This window comes from Microtus oregoni, unplaced genomic scaffold (assembly GCF_018167655.1).
Source record: "Microtus oregoni isolate MIOR12 unplaced genomic scaffold, Mior012 000008F_ref0000371, whole genome shotgun sequence".
Classification (NCBI taxonomy): Eukaryota; Metazoa; Chordata; class Mammalia; order Rodentia; family Cricetidae; genus Microtus; species Microtus oregoni.
Window position 1 is genome coordinate 10,845,661 of NW_024543067.1, and position 20,960 is coordinate 10,866,620.

Sequence of the window (20,960 nt, forward strand, 5' to 3'; positions counted from 1 at the left end):
TTCTTCTTTTATTTTTTGAGACAGGATTTCTCTGTATAACAGCCTTGGGTGTACTGGAACTCACTTTGTAGACCAGGCTGGCTTTGAACTCAAGGAGATCCATCTATTTCTGCCTCCTGAGTGCTAGGATTAAAGATGCTCACCAGCATGCACAGAGGATTATTTCTTTTAATGTATGGGGAACATAACAATATTCATAAAATAAGATGTATTACCCATCATAATACATAAGACCATATAATACAAAACAGAACTTTAAAAAGAGATATTTAAATCTGAGCTAACCATTTCAATGCCACCTTATGGACAATACACTCAGAAAAATCAATGTCCACTGTTAGATAAATAGAATTTTGGTATATAACAAAAATAAAGTAGTATGAAATAAGAAAAGTAGTCAGCCCTGCTATATTTGATGAACACCTGTACTCTTTCTGTGACTGCAGGATTATGTCGGAATATTATTTAATCTTTTGAAGGAGCCTTATAGTGTTTAATTCCAGAATATTTTAACAACAGTACACAAGTGCTGAAACTGTTGTTTGTCTTTAGTTTTCTTCCCTCATTTTTTGTAACATTTGTTTCTGTTATGTTCACATTGGCTATCTGAATGGTTGAGTAGTGTTTTATACTGTGTCTTTTCTTTGAATTGGTTCTATATTTATGCTGAGTTTTCATATGCTTCATGATCATTTATTTATTTTATTTGGAGGAATTGTCTATTATTTTTGCAAACTATGAATTTTTTGTCTTATTGTTATTTTGTCAAGTTTCACAGTTCCTTCTATTTTCTGTATCCAATCCCCATAATAAATATACAATTTGCAATTATTTCTCACAATTTTATGGCTTACTTATTCATGCTCTTGATTTTTCCTTTCACAGTGTGGAATATTTTAAGTTTAATATCCTGTGCATGTCTCTGCTTTTGCCTTTGTTGCCTATTATTTTGTTCTCTTGCCTGAAAAATCAATGTGAAATTTGTTCTACCATCCTTTTCTCTGTATTTTTTTGCATTTTATTATCTTGGATCTTGTGTGTAGGTCCTCAGTGCATTTTGAGTTATTTTCTGAGTATAATATAAGGGACTAGCTCATTATTTCTCATGTAGATAGCTAGCTCACCAGCACCTTTCACTGAAGAAGTTGCCATCCCCTCTTGTGCAGTTTTCTCATACTTGCTGAAATGACTTGGTGTTGAATTTAAGTGCTGCTGCTGTGCTCTCTATTATTCATTTCTATCATTTTGTAGACTGCTGTGTTACTTTTTCTCTGTAGCATGTTTTAAAATCAAGAAAACGAAGTAGTGAGAACATTTTGTTCTTCAAGGTAGTTTAATTATCTAGAGATAATTCAATCTAGATAATAATGTATTTTATTATGCTTTTTATTTCAATAAATTTTATGCTGAATTTTTATAGTGATTACACTATGTCTTTAGGTTTCCCTGGATCATATAGGCATTTAAATAATATTAATTCCTTCATTTATAAGCATGGACTATCTATCTGTTGGTTCTTACATTGCAGTGATTTTAGCTGTGAATCTTTAGATACATGTGTACATAAATTGGAGTATCTCCTTAAGCCAGGAAACTGCGAAGGGACCTTGGGGTATGAGATTTCAAGGAAAAGGGATAGAAGGCAAGGGGGACTAAGGAAAGAAGGAACAATGGAACAAAAAAATGCAGATTGGAGGAAGTAAGTATGTTTCATCGTTTCCAGTGGCAAGTGTTTTGTTGTCTTGGGTGAACTGAGTTTTAAGTATTTCATTCTCTTTGAGACTTGTTATAAATTCAGAAGTCACTGACATCAACACAGACCCTAGTAGGGTCACAGACCCAGACATGGCCTACTTCCACAGTTTGGCTGAAGGGTTTTCTTATGTGGAAAGTTTTTTGTTTCTTAAGCAAAAAAGATATTTAAAACAAACATTTCCTACATTAATGGGATAATTATGTGATGCTTGTTGTTAATTATGCTAATGTGTTTCATTGTGTTGATGTTGAATAATAACACTTTCATACCCAGGAATACACCTAACTTAGTCACAGTATATGCGCTAGGCTTGGAGAGGAGCTCAGCCACGGAAAAATGCAGCACATTCTCACCAGCTTCAGTGTGTGTCCTCTGGTGTTAGAGCTGAGCTGAACGCAGGAGAATCTACTTAGTTACTGTGGTTGTCATAAAGCTGACTGGTCTGGTGTCATCATGATGGTCTTTCTAGGAGAATGCAGATCTAGGCTTGCTTTTGAGCTCTCTCTGATGACGAACGGACATTTGAAAAATGAACCAACTATTTTGTGTTTTTGTTTCTAAATTTGACTCCTAAGTGATTAATATGTCAATTGGTAAGGACATCTCCAGTTCACTTTTTATTTGTTCTCTCCATTCTTGTGTGCAAAACAAACACTCTTAATTAGAAGGTGGCAGACCACCATTTTTCTGACCTCCCTTTTCTCTCTTCTTCTCTAGGGGTTAGCAATATGAGTTGCTTCGTTGCTTTTTATTTTCTTAAGGAAATTTGAAGCATAGAATGCAAGCATGTCTTATTTTCCTGATGTGCGTTTTTTTTGTTTTAATTGAAGGTTTTGACAACGCTGTTGCACCTGTCTTATAGTTGCCGTGTTCATTTGGTGTGTTTCCCTGTCTTATTTTGCTTGGGAGTTTTCATGATATTCCAAATGTTTTCATGTTTATTCATTATGATCTGTAATCAGTGATCTTCGATGTTATTATTATAATTGTTTTAAGGCACCACAGACTATGTTCGTAATCAACAAACTTAATGGGGGCAAATGTGTGTGTGTGCACTGCTCAGCTCACAAATCATCTTCCTATCTCCCTCTCTTAGGCTTCTCTATTGCCTGAGGTATAACATTATTAAAGCTGGGTCAATTAATAATGCTAGAGTGGCCTCTAAATGTTTGAATCTAAGGCTAAGTGCATGCCTAATTTTAAATAAAAAAGTTAGAAGTGATCAAGTATAGTGAGGGAGGAATGTCAAGGGCCCAGAGAACTTGAAAACAGGCTTTTTGCAACCAGTTATTCAGACAGTGAATGAAAATCTCTTGAAAGAAATGAAAACTGTTGCTACAGTAAATACACAAATGATAGGAACAAACTATCACTAATGCTGTTATAAAGTTTAGTGGTCCTCACAGAGAATCAAATCACCCACAATGCTTTCTTAACTGGTCCATATGTGGGGATGTTGATAGCATGAGAAAAAATGTCCAATATAGCTTTCTACTCCATGGATGGATACAGCCTGAAGACTCTCATCTACAGAGACTTCCAACTGAGATTAGCTAACTTGCCTCCTTGTTCAACCGTGTGCAATAACCCGAAATGGAACTTCTAGAGTGTTGCAGCTTCTCCATCAGAGAGCTCAGGCCACACAATCCCAACATGTCTGTGTTCATGCTGGTCTCAGTTACATTTTTACTGTCACGAATATATACTATGACCAAGGTAACTTAGAGAAAAAAATACATTTCACTTGGGGACTCACAGTTGCAGAGGGTAAAAGTCCTTAACTGTTATGATAGAGCAGCACAGCAGCAGGCAGGTGGGCACGATGCTGCAACGGAAATCAAGAGCTCACATTAGATCAACAAGCACAGGCAGAGAAAGAACTAACTAGGAATGTGGTGGGCTTTTGAAACCTCAAAGCCCACACCTCATGACATGCCTCTGTCATAGAATATTATTTTAACTAGGTAAAGATGTTTTCCATTTGTTTATGCTATGGGATATCACTGGATGTGTAAAGGTGTGTTACATGTGTTATGCTTCATTTATTTAATGAAGTAAGGATGCGTTACACTTGTTAAAAAAAAAAGTCATAGCTTAGCCATGACGAAGAGCTTGATTTTGTCAAGCTGGAATTCTGTGAATGCTGAAGGAAGAGTGAAGATTTCTGCAGAAAAGTTGGAAGCTACAGAGGTTGTTTTGTTAGGTTTAAAAAAAGAAAGTATTTCCCTGTCATGAAGGTATAGTGAAGCAGTTGGCTCTGATGCAGAAGCCTTTGCTAGTTCTCTGGCAGGTCCAGCTGGAAGTGATGAAGACTGTTAGATTGTAATAAAGCTCTCCTGGAAGGTGGGAGATGCAGGCAAACCACTTTGTGATAGAAGAAAATGCGGTCAGAGTCTTCCTTATCCAGAGAAAAATCATTATTTGTCTTCAAAACTTAAAAAAACAGACTGATTCTCTTGTTAGGAGATGCATTTGGCCATTTTATTTTGAAGTCAGTGGTCATTTACTGTTCTGAAAATCCCAGAGCTACTGTGGCTGATATTCAGTCTACTGTGCCTGTGTTCTACAATGGGGCGGCAAAGCCTAGATGACAGGATATGTGTTTACAATATGAATTGTTGAATACTTTAAGTCCACTGTTTAAACACACTGCTCAGAAGAAAATCCTTTCAGAATATTACTGCTCATGACAATGCTATTGGTCAGCCAATAGCTCTGATGGAGATGTGCAATAAGACTAATGTTTTCATGCCACTATCACAACATACTGTCTGTAGCCCATGGACCAAAGAATTGTTTCTACTTTAAGTCATAAAGTTTAAGAAATACGTTTCATGTGATTGTTGTAGATATTGATTCTTCTGGAAGATCTCAGCAAAACTCCTATAAAGAAGCTACCACTCAAAATGCCATTATGATTATTCACTATTGATAGGAAGAGATTAAAATTCAATGTTAACAGTAGTTTGGAGAAGTTGATTGCAACACTAAAGGTTGACTTTCAGAAGTTGGAGACTTCAAAGCAGTCATGGGAGGATTAGCAGGATTAGCTACACAATTCAAGTAGATGTTCTGGGTAGCTTTGTGTCAACTTGACACAAGCTAGAGTTATCTCAAAAAAAAGGGCATTTTAAGTGAGAAAATGCTTCCTTTAGATCTGGTTGTAGGGAATTTTCTTAATTAGGGATTAATTTGGGAAGGCCCCGTCCATTGTGCCTGGTGTCCCCCACAGCTGATGGTCCTTGGTTCTACAAGAAAGCAGGCTGAGCATGCCATGGAGGAAAACCAGTAAGCAGCTCCCCTCCATGGCCTCTGTATCAGCTCCTGCCTCCAGGTTCCTGCCCTGTTTGAGTTTCTGTCCTGACTTTCTTTGATGATGAACAGTAGTGTGGAAGTATAATCCAAATAGAGCATTTACTCTCCAACTTGCCGTTTGGTTATGGTGTTTCATCACAGCAACAGAAACGCTAACTAAGACATTAGATGTGATGTGATTGAATTTCTTGATGCAATCTTAGGACAAAACCTTAAAAAATGAACAATTACCTTTTATGTATAAAAATGGTTTAGTAACAGGAAGTATTCTTAGCGAAGAATTTAGGAACAATAGTCTACAATTTACAAGACTACATTAATATATTTGATATAGCAACATCATGATTTGAGAAGACTATACTTTTGAAAGAAAGTCCAGTGTGGGAAAATTCTGTCAGGTAGTATTATGTATTACAAAGTCTTTGTCAGAAGGAGAATTAGTCAGTGTTATTATTCTGTTTTAAGACATGGCCACAATTACCCTGCCATGGCTTGGCCACCATTAATGTAAAGCAAGACTCCCCACTGGCAAAAATAGAATGATTGAGAGATGGATAGGTCTGATGATTTTTTGTTTTTTATTTTTCCCAATGATGCTTTTAAAAATTATCACACACACAATTTTAGACTAAATTCCATTAAATAGAACACAATTTTGGTATGAAGATAGCATTTAAAAATGGAACTTACTCTAAAAGTATAATACATTGCCCAGATTGGCCTTGAGGTTCAGGGTTCAGTCTCCTGACTATCTGGGACTACAGGGTTGTGACACTGCTCCTGGTCACTTGTGAATTTAACCTTTATATATACTAGGGAAACAAAGAACAATGTGACTTTAATGCGGCGATCTAGAACTAGACTGCTCATATCTGTCAGGTATAACTTTTAAGAGAAGCGTTATTAGTCCACAGAGGGTGATTGCAAAAGTAGCTGTACTCCAAAATAGATATAGATCTTAGCGGTTCCTCCTTCCAAGACCCACCTTTATATGTTTGGCACATGTGCAAAGGTCACTGATGCCCAAGTACCAAGGATGGAACTCAGGTGGGAAGCTGGAGGGAAAGAGCACTTGGGACTCTGACATCCATCTTTCTTGCCTCTGGAGCACCACGCACGAACATTAGCTCCTTTCCTCTCCCTCAGGTTCAGGAGCGTCTGGTCACTTCTCAACACGTTTCTCATTGGTGTCTTCCTTTTCTGGTCTGGTTATGAGACTAGTCAGTGAAATCAAAATTTGACTTTGGAAGGTTTTGACAGTTCTGAAGGTTTTACGTGGCTCTTCTTTAAATTTTCTATTCCTCTGCTGCTGAGACTTTCTCATTTGATTGTTTTGTTTTAAGAGCCTTCATAATTATTAGTGAGGGCATTTGTATGATAGACATTCTAAAGTCCTTGCTATATAATAACACCAGTGTCATCTGGAAGCCGTCAGCTGTGAGCCAATGGTGCTGCTACCTCACTGGCCATGTCTCTTTAGCCTCCTTACCCATGACAGCTGCGAGTTTTATGATTGCTAATTGTCTTGAGGAATTTCATACTGTATCTTGGACACTGCAGATATGAGTTTCTGTTCAATAAAATTTATAAAGAATGTTAATAGTTTTGCTTTAGAGTGCAGTTGGCTACATTGGTTAGTTCCAGGTCACAAATTCCAATCTGTCTCTTGTGAACTGTGGTTCAAATATCTATTCAGTTCTTAAAGCCTTTCTAGTTCCCAGATCTTTCTGTTCCTGTGGCTGAAAAGCTTGGGTTTAACTGTATTGTCCTATGTACTTCCAGTCTCCCTGTGTCTAGAGAAGAAAAAGAAAAATGGGCATTGGGGGTTGATGACTCAGTCTGTTGCAATGTAGCTCCACTAAACAGAACGGAAGTTTCCTCTCTTTCAAAATGTAGGCTTCTGGGAGGAAGCACTGGGATTTCAGAGGCTGGGCAATGGGGAGGAGGGTAGAATGTCTTTCCTTTGTCTTTATATTAATAGCTGTAGCCCTTGCTTGTAATTGCATAGTAATTTGAGTCTAAGCTCTCACGCCTCTTGCCAAGTTTCTTCTGCACGGCATCCAGGCTGGAGAACTTTGAAGAAAGAACAATGCCAACCTGTTGCATGGTGCTACTTTAACACCTCGTCTTCTTCCCACGTGCCTCTTCAGCAGGTCACTTCAGAATGCCCATGGTTCTGTTGAGCATCCTTGGCTGCATGGCCTGGTGGTACCTAGGTGCCATATTCTGTTACATCTTACCTAAAGTTTGGGTTCTCGATCATATTTATAACCTTGATTTTCAATTATGTCAGTAACTCGTGGCACTTAAAACTTAAATTTATTTTCTTTTATTGTCAGTGACCAAATACGAGGTGTATATTACAACAGGCGAGCTCTGGAATGCGGGAACAATGGCCAATGTCTACCTTTCTATCTATGGGGAGAAAGGAGACACAGGATCCAGGAAACTCTCTAGATCAAAGAGCGCTGTAAAGTTTTTAAGAGGACAAGTAAGTAAACAAAGATCACTTTGTCTGGTTTTAAAAGTATGATTGTGGTAAAAGCATGTGGGATTTGCTGCAGTGGCCAGTCTACACATTTGAATCACACAGTCACTGGTGGTATGCTGGTTACTTTTTGCCATGATGAGACAAACTAAAGATGCTCTGCAAGAGGGAACCCCAACTGAAGAACTTCCCCTAACAGATTTGACTGCGTGCACGTCTGTGAAATATTTTCTTGATTAACGGTTGGTGTGAGGGTGGTTACCTCTGTGCAGGTGATGCTGGGTTATTCACAAAAAGAGCAAGGCAGTGAGCAGCTTGCCTTCATGATTGAAGCCTCTGTTCCTACATGGGGTCCTGCCTGGATTTCCCTCAATGGCAGAGGGTGATGGGGATGTAGAAGTCAAGCAAATCCTTTCTTCCACAGGCTGATTTTGGTCTGAGTGTTCTGTTGTTGTAATGGAAGGAAGTCTAAACATGCAGATGATACTCCTCTTAGGTGGCCTGACTAAAAATTTCAAATAAGAAAAAAGAGGTGGAGGTGAGCGTCACCTGCACTGAGTAGAGATCAGCCTTAAAATTTTCATGTTTTCTTTGCTTTTGTAACCTGGGGGTATACAGTGGGACACTAAGCAAAGCTGAGGGACAGCCATGAACTATAGGACCTATCCAGCCACATAAAGCATAAAGCAACAGACAAGGCTTTTCAGAATACATGTTACTGATCTCAGAAGTTACATAGATTAGATGTTCGTGGTGAGAATCAAAATTATAATCTACATCTAATCAGAGTTTTTCTCTTACTGATTGCAGATTGATACCTTCTTCCTAGAAGCTGTAAATCTTGGAAATTTATGCAAGATTGTGATAGGCCATGACGGACTCGGCCCAGGTAAGGCTCATTCACAGAGCTCTTATGGATGTCTGCTTCAATTCCATCTATATGAAACTCCGCATGCATCTAGTAAACAGATGGAATATCTTATTGAAAGATAATCTTTAGAGAAGGAAGGGTCTAAGGAAGGAAGGAAAGGAAGATTCTATTACATACTATTGGAATAAAAATATTTTTCCCACATCTCCTACTAAATTGATGTATTTCTCTTCAAAATGGTATTAACTAATTTAGTGGATGCCATACGATCGGCCTGGGATTCCAGAATCTTTTAGAAAGAGGTAATTTGTGGATGTTGTGGATCATGCCCATGATGGAGGCAACCAGAGTGTCTCCTGGCAATGATATTTCTTGAAAGGTTTCTCATTGTTCAATGGAGGTGGGTTGAGACACCTGTCTTGACTGCAAGGACTTGACTGTGTTTCCTGCTTCCTTGATTTTAATCCTAGCACTTAGGGAGGCAGAGGCAGGTGGATCTCTGTGAGTTTGTGGCCTGCCTGATCTACAGAGTGAGTTCCAGGACAGCCATAGATATATAGAGAAACCCTGTCTTGAAAAGCAAAAACAAAAAAGCAAAAACAAAAAAGCAAAAACAAAAGAGAGAGAGAGAGAGAGAGAGAGAGAGAGAGAAAGAAAGAAAAAGAAAGAAAGAAAGAAAGAAAATGAAATTTATGCCCTGGCAATGCTGAAGCATGCATGGGCAGCCTTTATACAGTGGTTCTTTAGAACTTATCCATATTGGGTTTCATGGTCAAGTTGATGAGGATGACTAACCAGGTCTCTTCCTCAAGAGGGCACAAGATCTCATTACAGATTGTTGTGAGCCACCATGTGGTTGCTGGGAATTGAACTCAGGGCCTTTGGAAGAGCAGGCAGTGCTCTTAACTGCTGAGCCATCTCTCCAGCTCATTCAATATATGTACTCCCTCATAAGTGGCTTTTAGCTATAAAGCAAAGAATAACACCCTACAGTCCACAACCCCAGAGAACCTAGACAACAAAGAGGACCCTAAGAGAGACATAGATGGATCTGCCTAGGAAGGAGAAAAAGAGAAGATCTCCTGAGTATATTGGGAGCACAGGGCATGCGAGGAGTTGGAAAGGAAGAGGGTAGGAAGGAAGGGGGGTGGGGAAAATATATAGCTCAATTAAAAACAATAAAGTATTAAAAATATTGAAAATGACAGATCCAATTATGACATGAGTATGATGTAATATGAATATGTAAATAAAACTGGAGTTTATTCATAATCTTATACAGTAGAGTAAAATTCAAGGTGACAATAATTAAAAGGTATAGGAAAGAAAATTTCTGTGGACATTCCTGTTAACATTAGTGATTCTCAATGAGGCGTTGATACTAGTGAGACTTTATCTAACAAATGGCATTCAAGTAAATATATGAAGAGTCAAAAAGAAATAAAAAAATCCCACACAGTAGAACTTTATCATATTTGAAAGTTTGGACAGTTAGTCAGGCACATAATATTACATAAGTTAACAGGAAGTACATTGTAAGCAACTTCCAAAACTCTAGAATTGACAGAGACATCTCGCTGCCTGGACAGTCACCCAAAGTTCTTCTGTACCTTTGGGGCATCCATCTTCAGCCTACAGGCCCATAGTATCTAGCAGATTTTCTTCTGTGTCCTGCAGAATGTCTAGCAGACTTTTTCATGAAGCAGAGACCCAGCTTTGTGCTATCTTGTTAACTTGCAAAGTTGGTATTGCACAATCAATTCCTCATTCCCTTTAAGGCATCTTTCAGACTTCATCAGATAATTTTCTTTCAGTAAATTAGATTTAACACAGAGACCAATAGACAATGTCCAGATAGTGAGAGACTTTAGAGCACTTAGTGTTAACTGGGATGTCGTCATGAAATCCTTTCTCTCTAGGGCAGGTATCTGTGTGAAAGAAGAGATGAAGGAGCTAGAGATGGGGTAGCACTCCAAGAACACTTTGTCTTCCAGACACAACACTGCTGATGCATAGATGAACTCAGAGACCATGACAATATGTTCAAGATCTGTACAGGTTCAAAGCAGGCAAAAATCCCAGCACTGAAAGGGGAAGTGGAGACAAAGTTCCACCCGTAACAAGAAGCTATTTGCAATTGATGTCTGCTTGGAAATGAAAATGAGTGTGTTTTTCAATGGGCTGTCACTAGGTGTCAACCACACTCCAGGGCAGGCAGCCTCACGCTTAGGAATAGTTGGCCAATGTAAAATGAACTCCATGTTATCTTGTGGATTTTTGTTTTGCTTTGACATTTTTTTGTCTTCCTGTTTTTTGGTTTATTTATTTTTTGTTTCTGTTTTTTAGAGAGATAGAGAAAGATCATTAAGTTGGGTGGGATGGATCTAGAGGAGCTGGGGAAAGTAAAACATAATCAAGATATGCTGTATGAAAAATATTTAATAAAAATAATTTTAATATAACTTAAAAACAAAAAACTTAAAGTTTTTCTTTAAAATGCTACTACTTAGGTTCCTCTGTTCCTTCTTTTTTTTTTTTTTTTTGGTTTTTCGAGACAGGGTTTCGCTGTGGCTTTGGAGCCTGTCCTGGAACTAGCTCTGTAGACCAGGCTGGTCTCGAACTCACAGAGATCCGCCTGCCTCTGCCTCCTGAGGGCTGGGATTAAAGGCATGCGCCACCACGGCCCGGCTCCTCTGTTCCTTCTTAAACCTGCTTTAGAGTTCTAGTAACTTTCTAGTTTTCTTTAAAAAAAAAGAGTATTTTTTGTAGCACTTCAGAGTAAAATTAAAATAACATTGTTTGGGGGCAGTGACAGTTAGGAATGGCTCGTGGATTATAAAACTTATCTTGTGACTAATTTTTGAAGTGGTCTGGGAACTTGCTGGAATTTGTTATGATTTCAATACAGGATATATCATGCCCTGTAAGCCTCCTCCTTTCTTGCACAGACTGGGACATTTGGTCATGGTGGCCTGTGGCTTCCGTACCCTCTTGACCCAGCAACTGAGAATGGACCAGCAATGCCCATTATCATGATTGGTGACAGTGACTCAAATGCTCACTGGAGCTTGAAAACCAGCAGTCCAGGGAACTGTGGGGAGGGTGTCACTGCCTGGCAGGGAAGCATGAGGAGGCATGGAGCAGGGCAGAGACCAGACCAGGATGGCCACACTGCCTTTGTTAAGGTTTTTTTTTTTTAATTGAGAAAAGGAAAAAAAAAGTATCTGCCTCCTCCCAGCCTCCCATTTCCCTCCCCCTCCTCCCACCCTTTTTTCCCTCCCCCTCCTCCCACCCTTTTTTCCCTCCCCCAAACTCCTCTCCCCCTCCCTCTCCAGTCCAAAGAGCAGTCAGGGTTCCCTGCCCTGTGGAAAGTCCAAGGTCCGCCCCCCTCCGTCCATGTCTGGGCAGGTGAACATCCAAACTGGCTATGCTCCCACAAAGCCAGAACATGAAGTAGGGTCAAAACCCCATGCCATTGTCCTTGGCTTCTCATCAGCCCTCATTGTTAGCCATGTTCAGAGAGTCCGGTTTTATCCCATACTGGTGGGAATGCAATCTTGTGCAACCACTGTGGAAATCAGTGTTTCGGTTTCTCAGGAAATTCGGGATCAACCTACCCCTGGACCCAGCAATACCACTCTTGGGAATTGGGAATCAAGAGATGCCCTATCATATGACAAAAGCATTTGTTCAACTATGTTCATAGCAGTATTATTTGTAATAGCCAGAACCTGGAAACAACCTAGATGCCCTTCAATGGAAGAATGGATGAAGAAAGTATGGAATATATACACCTTTGTTAAGTTTTGCTCTGAAGCTGTTCAGCCTTAGTCCATCAGCTTGAGTTTCATCTATTTTAGGATGCTAAAGGGGCTATTTTAGGATGTATCTTTGCAGACAAAACAACTATTAGTAGTTAAAATACTTTATCATTTCCAATAAATAAAATTATGTTTTATCCAACCTTAGTTTGCAAATTAATAAGAATTTAAACATTTAAAAAGAGATGATGGTCTTTATATATACCAACCTTTACTTGTCTGAGTCCTTAGATACATTATGAGTAGCTTTATTTTTAGCTTATCTAAAAATGTATATATTGTTTATATAGACTTCTACAATATTTGGGAAATCTTGGTAATTTTATGGACATATAAAAAGTACTAATTCATGAAATATATATTCTTAAAATTGTTTGGTTTAGCATCATGAATGTAATTTCTGAAATCAGGGGGATAATTATTCTATATTTATTTGGAAAGTCATATTGAAACATATGTCATAAAACTCTCAAAATAATGTTGTACTTCTGTTGAATCATGTTAAATATTTGTCATTATCCTTCTGTTACAAATAGTTTTTTGGAAGTAGTAGAGATTTAAGCTGCACAGAATATATTTAGAATTGAGACCTATTACCCAAAGCATGTCATAACCCATATACTCTACATATTCATTAATACATTTTATCTTCTCAACTCTGCTCTTAGGAAATGGCTGGTTTCTCGAGGATGTTGTGGTCAGGGATCCTACCACCAACCAAGAATATGCCTTTTTCTGTCACAGGTGTGTTTACATTGGCACGTCAGTTCCTATCAGACAGTTCTAAGTTCGTGTATTGGTGAGAACTAGATAGCTTATAGATTATTCCTGGTTCCTGAGGTTTTGTATATAACATTTATGAAAATTAACCTTTTTATTAATTTGTTCTTTGATAGTTCTACGTCCTAGTCATCTCCCCATCTTTTTATTACTTTTCTTGCATCCCACCAACCTCCTCCACTCTCCTCCTATGGGCTGCCTTTCTATTTTCACTTTTTTTGTTAGTTCTTGTTTGTTTATTTCCCATTAGATTTAACCAGGCACATGTGTATGAGTGTGTGATGAGTGTGTGGAGCTATAGACAATGGTTATCTCCTGGCAGACGTCAATTGCCATTACCTACCCTGGGCATGGCTGCATGAATCCCAGTTATAACTGCGTGCTTGCAGACTTGGTCTTGTATAGGCACCTGCAGCTGCTGTGAGTTCCCTGGTGTCACAGCCGTGTCATATCTATCAAAGGTACTTCATAGCCCTTCCTGCCATCCAGTTCTTCTTTCTATCCACTCTCCCGTGAAGCCTCTTTGGGCCTCGGAAGAGGTAATATGGCTATTCTGTTTAAGGAGGACCTCTCAACAGTCACTTGGCTCTCAATACCTAGACCAACCATAAGTTTCCATTAACTGCCATTCAGTTAAAAGCAAACTTTCCTCGATCAAGTCTGAGGACTTTAATCTTTAGCGCCACTTCTTCTATGGAAAAATATTTTCAGTCTTACGTACAATCATTCCTTGTGACTGAAACTGAATACTTTGGAAAAGTTTGAGAAAGCTTAAAGCATGATTTTCCTTTATATGTTGGTAGGAAAGTAAGAATTGATATGAAAATGTGGTCTCTGATGAGACTTAAAAAGCTTAAAGCATGATTTTCCTTTATATGTTGGTAGGAAAGTAAGAATTGATATGAAAATGTGGTTTCTGATGAGACTTATCTTACAAAGTAATCAATTTGTACAATAAATATTAACAGCAACATTTATGAAATCACTGGCCCATTCCTAGTGGGCCTTGACTGCTGACTCATTTCTCTAGCAGCAGTGACAGATTTACTGATTTTTCTGCACTCTCCTTCCTCCTTTTCTATGGAAACAATAGTCGTCATTGTCTAAATAACTGAACTGTAGTTGGTAGCCAGAGAACAGGATCAAGTTATTAGCTCACCAGATATAAAATCTATGCATTGGCAGTAGCAGCAGAACGGACTGACTCACCTGTGGACTGAAGAACACATTTGCTCTTCAGCAGATGGGTGATTCTTCCTCCTCCCTCACACCCTTCCTGTCATTTAAGGATTTCCCTCCTCATCTGCACTTCATTGTGTCAGTGCCCTGCATTAACTCGGTGCCCGTGTATTTTTCTGCCAATGGCTAAACAAAAAGCTTGCTAACTGCTGACACATTCTTCTTTCCACAGATGGCTGGACGAAGGAGAAGATGACGGCAGAATTGTCAGAGAAATGTATGCTAGGGATAACACTGTCTTCTCTGTGAGTGAGTGTCATGAATACACATAAACACACACAGAAAGTCAGGTTTATGATGCTAAACAAAGCCTTCAAATTAATCACCATCTTTTTGTTTACAGGGAAGAAGCTAGAAGTTAAGAAAAAAGAAACAGTAAGGTTTTATTTCAAATGGTTTAGTACAAATAATTTCAAATAGCCATTTGACATATTAAACAAAAACAGTATGCCGTCTTTGGTAAGGACTACCGATTAGTAGTTTCTTCTCTTCCTGCCTTCTCAGATAATCTCTGCTTTGGTTATATTTAGTGGGCTGCTGAGAGCTGGAAGTTCACGAAAGGAAATACTCTTCAGTTCTACAACAAGCTTACTGGAGGGTTTGTCCGTCTGCATCCAGACGGCACCGTTGATGCTCTGGGAGAGCAGACAGACAGATATGGTAACGTGATTCTCTCATATGATATGAAAAGTGAGCTTCTTGGATGTTCAAAAATGCAACTGCAGCGAAGTTATGTGAAGCAACATGGGTGGGCACTGCCAGAAACACTTCTGATTCATTAGACATTTGATTTATGAACCCAGAAATCTTTTACTATTGCCAAATTTTTGAGAATGTACCATGACAGGATTTTGGTTTTAAATGAGTAAGTCTTTAAACACATAGCAAGTAAAAGTAGAAGAACAAGCAAAACATGACAGAATAGACAGAAAATAGTCATAGAACCGAGCACGTATAGCATCTAGTTGAATGAATGGAGTAGCCTAATCAGGAAAGCAAGAAGAGGACAAATAGCAAGCAGCAGACGAACGAATATCAAGTCAGGTCCGCACCACATGCAGCAGAAATGGCAGGAGAAGCCCTGTTGGAGTTTTCCAATGAAGAGTCCTGGGAGGAACAGTGTTTTCCTCTCAGTGAGGTATCCAGTAAGAGAAAAAAAGTGAAGACAGATAGGAAAGCATCATTAAACCACCTTAAAATATCCAGCAGAAATGGCTGGGGTATCCCTGAGGCAGTCATGCTGAAGTTCCTGTCTGGCGGAGCATGCTCGTCTCAGATGAGATCCTGATGTCTTGTTCCCATTGCAGGCACCTTTTACCGCAGGGTGAAAGGTAGTGGCCCTGTTTTCCTTCCAGCTGTCCTGCAGGGCAGGATTTTTTTTAATTAATTTATTTATTATGTATACAATATTCTGTTTGTATGTATGCCTTCAGGCCAGAAGAGGACACCAGACCTCATTACAGATGGTTGTGAGCCACCATGTGGTTGCTGGGAATCGAACTCAGGACCTTTGGAAGAGCAGGCGATGCTCTTAACTGCTGAGCCATCTCTCCAGCCCAGGGCACGATGTTTTTAATACCCTTCTGCACTCTGTTGTTCTCCTCCCCTGTACTCAGGCTTCTGTAGGACACAAGTCTTAGTAGACATGAGATAAATATGCTTGGACCAACATGAGGTGCCTGCCGTGGTCTCAGCCCACATTCAACAGGCACAAATAAACCTCACAGTTCATGAATAAAATTTATATTATATACCCACATTCAGTTATGGACCCTGTCATACCCCTGACTGGTGCATATGCTATCTATACCTCTATAAATATACAGTCTCTGTACAATGATGACATCACTTAATGGCACATTAGCAGATTGCCTTCTTCATTAGGTGAGATAGGACTGTATAGTCCTACACAGGAGATCCAGATATATAAAGCAGGGAGCTCTGAAGAAGAAGGTGTTTGTAACGCATCACTGATACACCCCAGCCTCTAGGGTTATCTGTAATTATTCATCAGTATTATTTAAGTTCATAAATGTGTTCAATTATAAACCATTAAGATGCACTTTATTGGGAAGACAAAATATCAGTTACAGGTTAAATTAAGCCATTTTCTATTCTGAATGATCTGCTGAACAATTCACTTTGAAAACTGTGACTTTAAATGAATTAAAATGTAAATACATAGAATTTTAAATTTTTTTTTAGCAGTCTGTAGTTATTTTCTTTATCAGTCCTGGCTGTTAGCGAAAACTACTTACCATGTAGTTAATCATAATAAAAATATAAATATTTAATGTATAAATTGCATTGCTCAATGCTATGTGAATCTGTACATGTAAGTTGGGTAGTTTCTTGTTAAAAATTGGGTGTTTAGGAACTTACATCACTGAATAGTTGCTATAGTCCTCCCCCTTTTGATATGCTGTGACGATCTTCAGGTTTTAATTAATGCAAAGTGGGCTATGTCAGTTGGATAGATAGGAAAAACAGGTTCTACTTAGAAAATCAAATTTTGTTACAATGAAATAATCATTCAAACATCATATTATGTCTTAATCTATATACTTTATATTACCTATGTGTGTTCCTATGTAAGGTATAACACACACACACACAGAGAAAAATACATTTTGCACATTTATTAGGAAATGAAATGAGCCATGGGTCAAGAAACCATTATTTTAGGACTTATTTTATTCAAATATATTATATCCCAGAAAGCCAAAGTATATACTATACCTTAGGCTTTTCATATATATATATAGTGGTAAATATTTTTCCTTTTTACTAGTTACAAACATTTAACTCAACTCTTTAAAGTGTACCATTGTAAGATTTCAGTGTATAATGGAAGGGAAAGGAGCTTTTAAAGAATGTACTACTTGCTAAATAATTAAGCATATTTTCTAGGTCTCTTCGATGTGGTTTTCAACAAAGGGAATATATGCATTTTCCAAAGCCGTGAGATGAGGCATCTCTCCCTTGCCCTTGACAATGGAGTTGCCACTGGAAGGGTGAGTAGCAGCGTTTGAGATACAGAGCGCACGTAGGTAACCCAGGCCCCTGCCCTGCTCTCCTGAATGTGGGGTTTTCAGGTGTGCTACATCATGGCAGTCGGCAGTATATTTTCGTTATTATGCATTGTACGTGACTTATCTTATGTAGGTTTATGTCATAAAATTATCAAATCACCCCTTTTCTTTGTCTTGTCACTTTTACTTTCTATATTAGGTTCAAGAAACTTAAATTGCTATTTTGTTTCACAAAGATTTGAAAATTTGAGGTGTAAATGGCAATTGAAATAGGCAGATAACATTCAAGTTTTCAGTGCTCTTTTGGGAGCTTACCTGAGGTTTCTTTGTTTGTTTGTTTGTTTTTTAATGATTTAAGAATCATACTGTTAGAAAGAAACAAAATAAACAATTTTACCCAGTTCTGTTTTGTGCTGTTTAGTCTAGGTTTGAAAAGTGTCTTTCAACATATGTACTACTTTTAAGGGCGTGCAAGGCATTTCTTTTAAAATGCCACCACGTAGGATGGTTGGTGAGCAGTGTGTTGAATCCTAATCGCATAATGCTGCTTAATCTGTTCTTCTACCTGATGAGAGAACTAATGTTATGCGGCTTAACAGATGCAGACATGAGATATAGGACTGAGGTTCCAGGGTTGCAATATAGAACATAGAAACAGGCATCTGACTCATTTTACATCTTCTGCACATGTTACATAGTGACTCAAACCCACGTTTAACGGAAGGAAACTTCTAATGTCATGTGTAGGCCTACAATTTAGGCTAAGGGATTGACCAATCTATTGTTCTCTGTGAAGTCCTTCCTTCCTTCCTTTCTTTCTTTCTTTCTTTCTTTCTTTCTTTCTTTCTTTCTTTCTGGCTTTGGATTTAGAAAGACACCCTGCACTATGTGCTTCAGCGTACATGAAAAAGTCCTTAGTGAGTGCTTAGTAAATATGAGTCTGATCTGTATGGACTCTAGTCAGGTAATTGTAGAGATGAGAGGGCTGAGTGTTTGATTCAGTGTGCAGTGCCTATAAAACTCTGTTCTCCATCCCAACACATGCACGCTTGCACATGTGTGCGTGTGTGTACACACACACACACACACACACCAAAAAAAAGTGAACAAAAGAAAAAGAAAGCCCTAGAAAACAATTCCACTATTTTTTTTTTAAAAAAGAGTTGACAAAATAGTTCCATTACATTTTTCTAGATTGAATGAAGTCTAAGCCCTTATTTGCTAGGATGCAATCTACCGGTACGGAATTCTGTCAGCTACTGTCAGAATTTATCTGTTTCACATAAGATCTCACTGGCATGGAGCCTCTGACTTTATGGTTTGATCCACTCTGCTCACTGTGCTGTTCTTAGATAACCGTGAATGGTTTCTCAAAGGCCAACAATCCTGTGGGAACCTATCACCCTTGGCTAGTTGAACTTTCTCAAGGTTGGTAGACCCAGAGTCTTGGGCACAACATTCAGGAGTTACCAGAGAGCCCTGCTTCCTCCCTTGAGCACAGAGTGGGCATGAATGTCCTCGAACATGACCAGGAACAGGAATGTCTTCTGCTAGTTTAAAAACAAAACATAGGAATGAGACAAATTGTTAATTTCACTGTTCAGTTCCAAGCAGTCTTATGTTACAAGGACTCAAATAACTAAATGGAGAATAAGTGAGGATGAAATGCACATTACATCTCGAGAATTTGTCCTGACACCAGGCTGATTTGTGAGCAATAGTCTTTCATGGGCTCTTGCTTACAAGAATATCCTTGGAACAAGTCACTGCCAATAAGGCTGGGTAAGTGAGAGTGACAAAGGCCTGAAGGGATGCCTAGTTCAGGGACTATATAGCATATACACTGCTGTCTAGAGATTTTAAACTCCATCATCTTCCCTGTTCCTTCAGGGTTGGCTTCTCTCATTCTCTTTCAGGCCAGTGGAGGAGCTCTCACTGAGCTGCGAGTGCTTTCTCAGCCCAACCGCTGTGCGCTTCTTGAGTCTGCCCTGTGTCCTGGTCACACCCTGTTTGTTGATCGTCATGGCAAAGTAGCTGACGAGTCGTCTTCAGGCTATGCAGAGCTGTCAAAAGAATTCGTGGTTTTTGTTAAGGTAAACTCGATGAAAACCATCAGGGCTTATAGGTCCAGCCCCGACTTTTTTCTGCCTTATTGAAAGGTGTGGAGCCGGCGTTTACTGCAGTAATCAGATCTCTTTCCACAAGGGAGACCCTGAGGACATTGTCACTCTGCTTACTGACTTTGGGTGCAGTGCTGGGGCTGCATTTTCAGCGGCAGTGAGACTGTGAAGGGAGTAACATCCTGTGTCTAAGGGGGGTTGCAGGTTAAACTGCAGATCTGAATTCCTCATGGAACCTTAGCAATTCTTGTATTGAACTTTCCCAACCCTTAGAATCTGTACTCCTTGATTGTTAGATAGATGACCTAATCCTTATGTCTCTTTCTTTACAGCATATATATATATATATATATATATATATATATATATATATATATATATATATATGTATATATATATATGCTCTATATGTGTATATATAAAAGCTATATATACATAAGCTATTCTAATATAATATAATACCATTATAATATAGTAACTGTAATTTATAGGATTGCTTATTTGTGTTCCTTTGCAGAAAGCTTTAACATATACAAGACTAATTTTAATAAAATCATCAATATTTTAAGGGTAAAGGCAAAGACTTTCAGGGATATTGTGATTCTTGCCAAAAACAGCATAATTAGTCAAAGGTGGATCATGATTCCAACCCAAGCTTGCCATTCAAATAGTTTATCATTATCGATATAAATATTTTCTCACATTATTTTACTCAACAGAGAGTAATTTTAACTCATCCTAAGTTCAATAGCATTGAAACAAGTTATTTTATTCTCTGTGTATATATGTGTTTTACAGCAGTAAACATGTGATCTTTTTCTATTTAACTCCTTGGGCTTATGATAACATAAGATATAGTTTGACAATACCTTCCCTGAACCTTTTTTATCATTTTACTAGCTTTGAAAACTAGAAATTGAGTTTAAGAATTAAGATACAAAATGTTAAGGCTGAAACAAAATATTCATCAACATTTTTCTTCTGGAAATGTATCTGTTTTTGCTTCTGTAGAAGCCAAGCCAGGTGTGCTGTTAGAGAGAACAGTATACACCATCTGTTCACATCTGTCCCCACTGCAGCTTGGGTCCCTGGGCTCACTATCCGGGCTTGGTAATTCACTGGAAGGACTCCAGGAGCCAGCTGTCATGCTCAGAGTTTCAGCTTATCACAGAAAAAGAATACAGATCACATCTGCACAATGGGAGACATGTGGAGCAGAGCCTCTGAAAAGCTGCAAGCATAGAGTTACCCTTGTCCTTTCACAATGGAGTCAGGCAGGGATGGTTTCTCAGTGCTGGCTTGCAGAGGTGCTTCAGGAACTTTCCTGATCAGGAACCTTCACCTGAGCAGTGGCGTCCACATTTCACAGCCTAAGGAGTCCGTGTGGCTGGGCTTAGTCTCCATGTTCTCAGTAGGTTAACTGGCAAGGTGTGCCACACAGTCCCCACCCCAGTCCACACGGCCACTTTCTGGCTGGCACACAGCTTGCATACACAGTCAGACACTCCTCTCAGGCCTGATGCTCCAAGGCTTAGAGA

The 20,960-nt window shown here is 38.8% G+C and overlaps 1 protein-coding gene across 1 annotated transcript in view; it reads left to right on the forward strand.

Moving 5' to 3' along the window:
* Positions 1 to 20,960, forward strand: part of Rp1 (RP1 axonemal microtubule associated) — a 113,113-nt gene that overhangs the window by 33,636 nt on the left and 58,517 nt on the right. The window contains exons 6-13 of the mRNA XM_041657697.1: positions 7,411 to 7,562; positions 8,370 to 8,448; positions 12,920 to 12,995; positions 14,443 to 14,519; positions 14,614 to 14,645; positions 14,801 to 14,930; positions 17,181 to 17,272; positions 19,219 to 19,395. Of these exons, the coding sequence (XP_041513631.1) occupies positions 7,411 to 7,562; positions 8,370 to 8,448; positions 12,920 to 12,995; positions 14,443 to 14,519; positions 14,614 to 14,645; positions 14,801 to 14,930; positions 17,181 to 17,272; positions 19,219 to 19,395 (815 nt within the window). The remainder of the gene's footprint in view (positions 1 to 7,410; positions 7,563 to 8,369; positions 8,449 to 12,919; positions 12,996 to 14,442; positions 14,520 to 14,613; positions 14,646 to 14,800; positions 14,931 to 17,180; positions 17,273 to 19,218; positions 19,396 to 20,960) is intronic.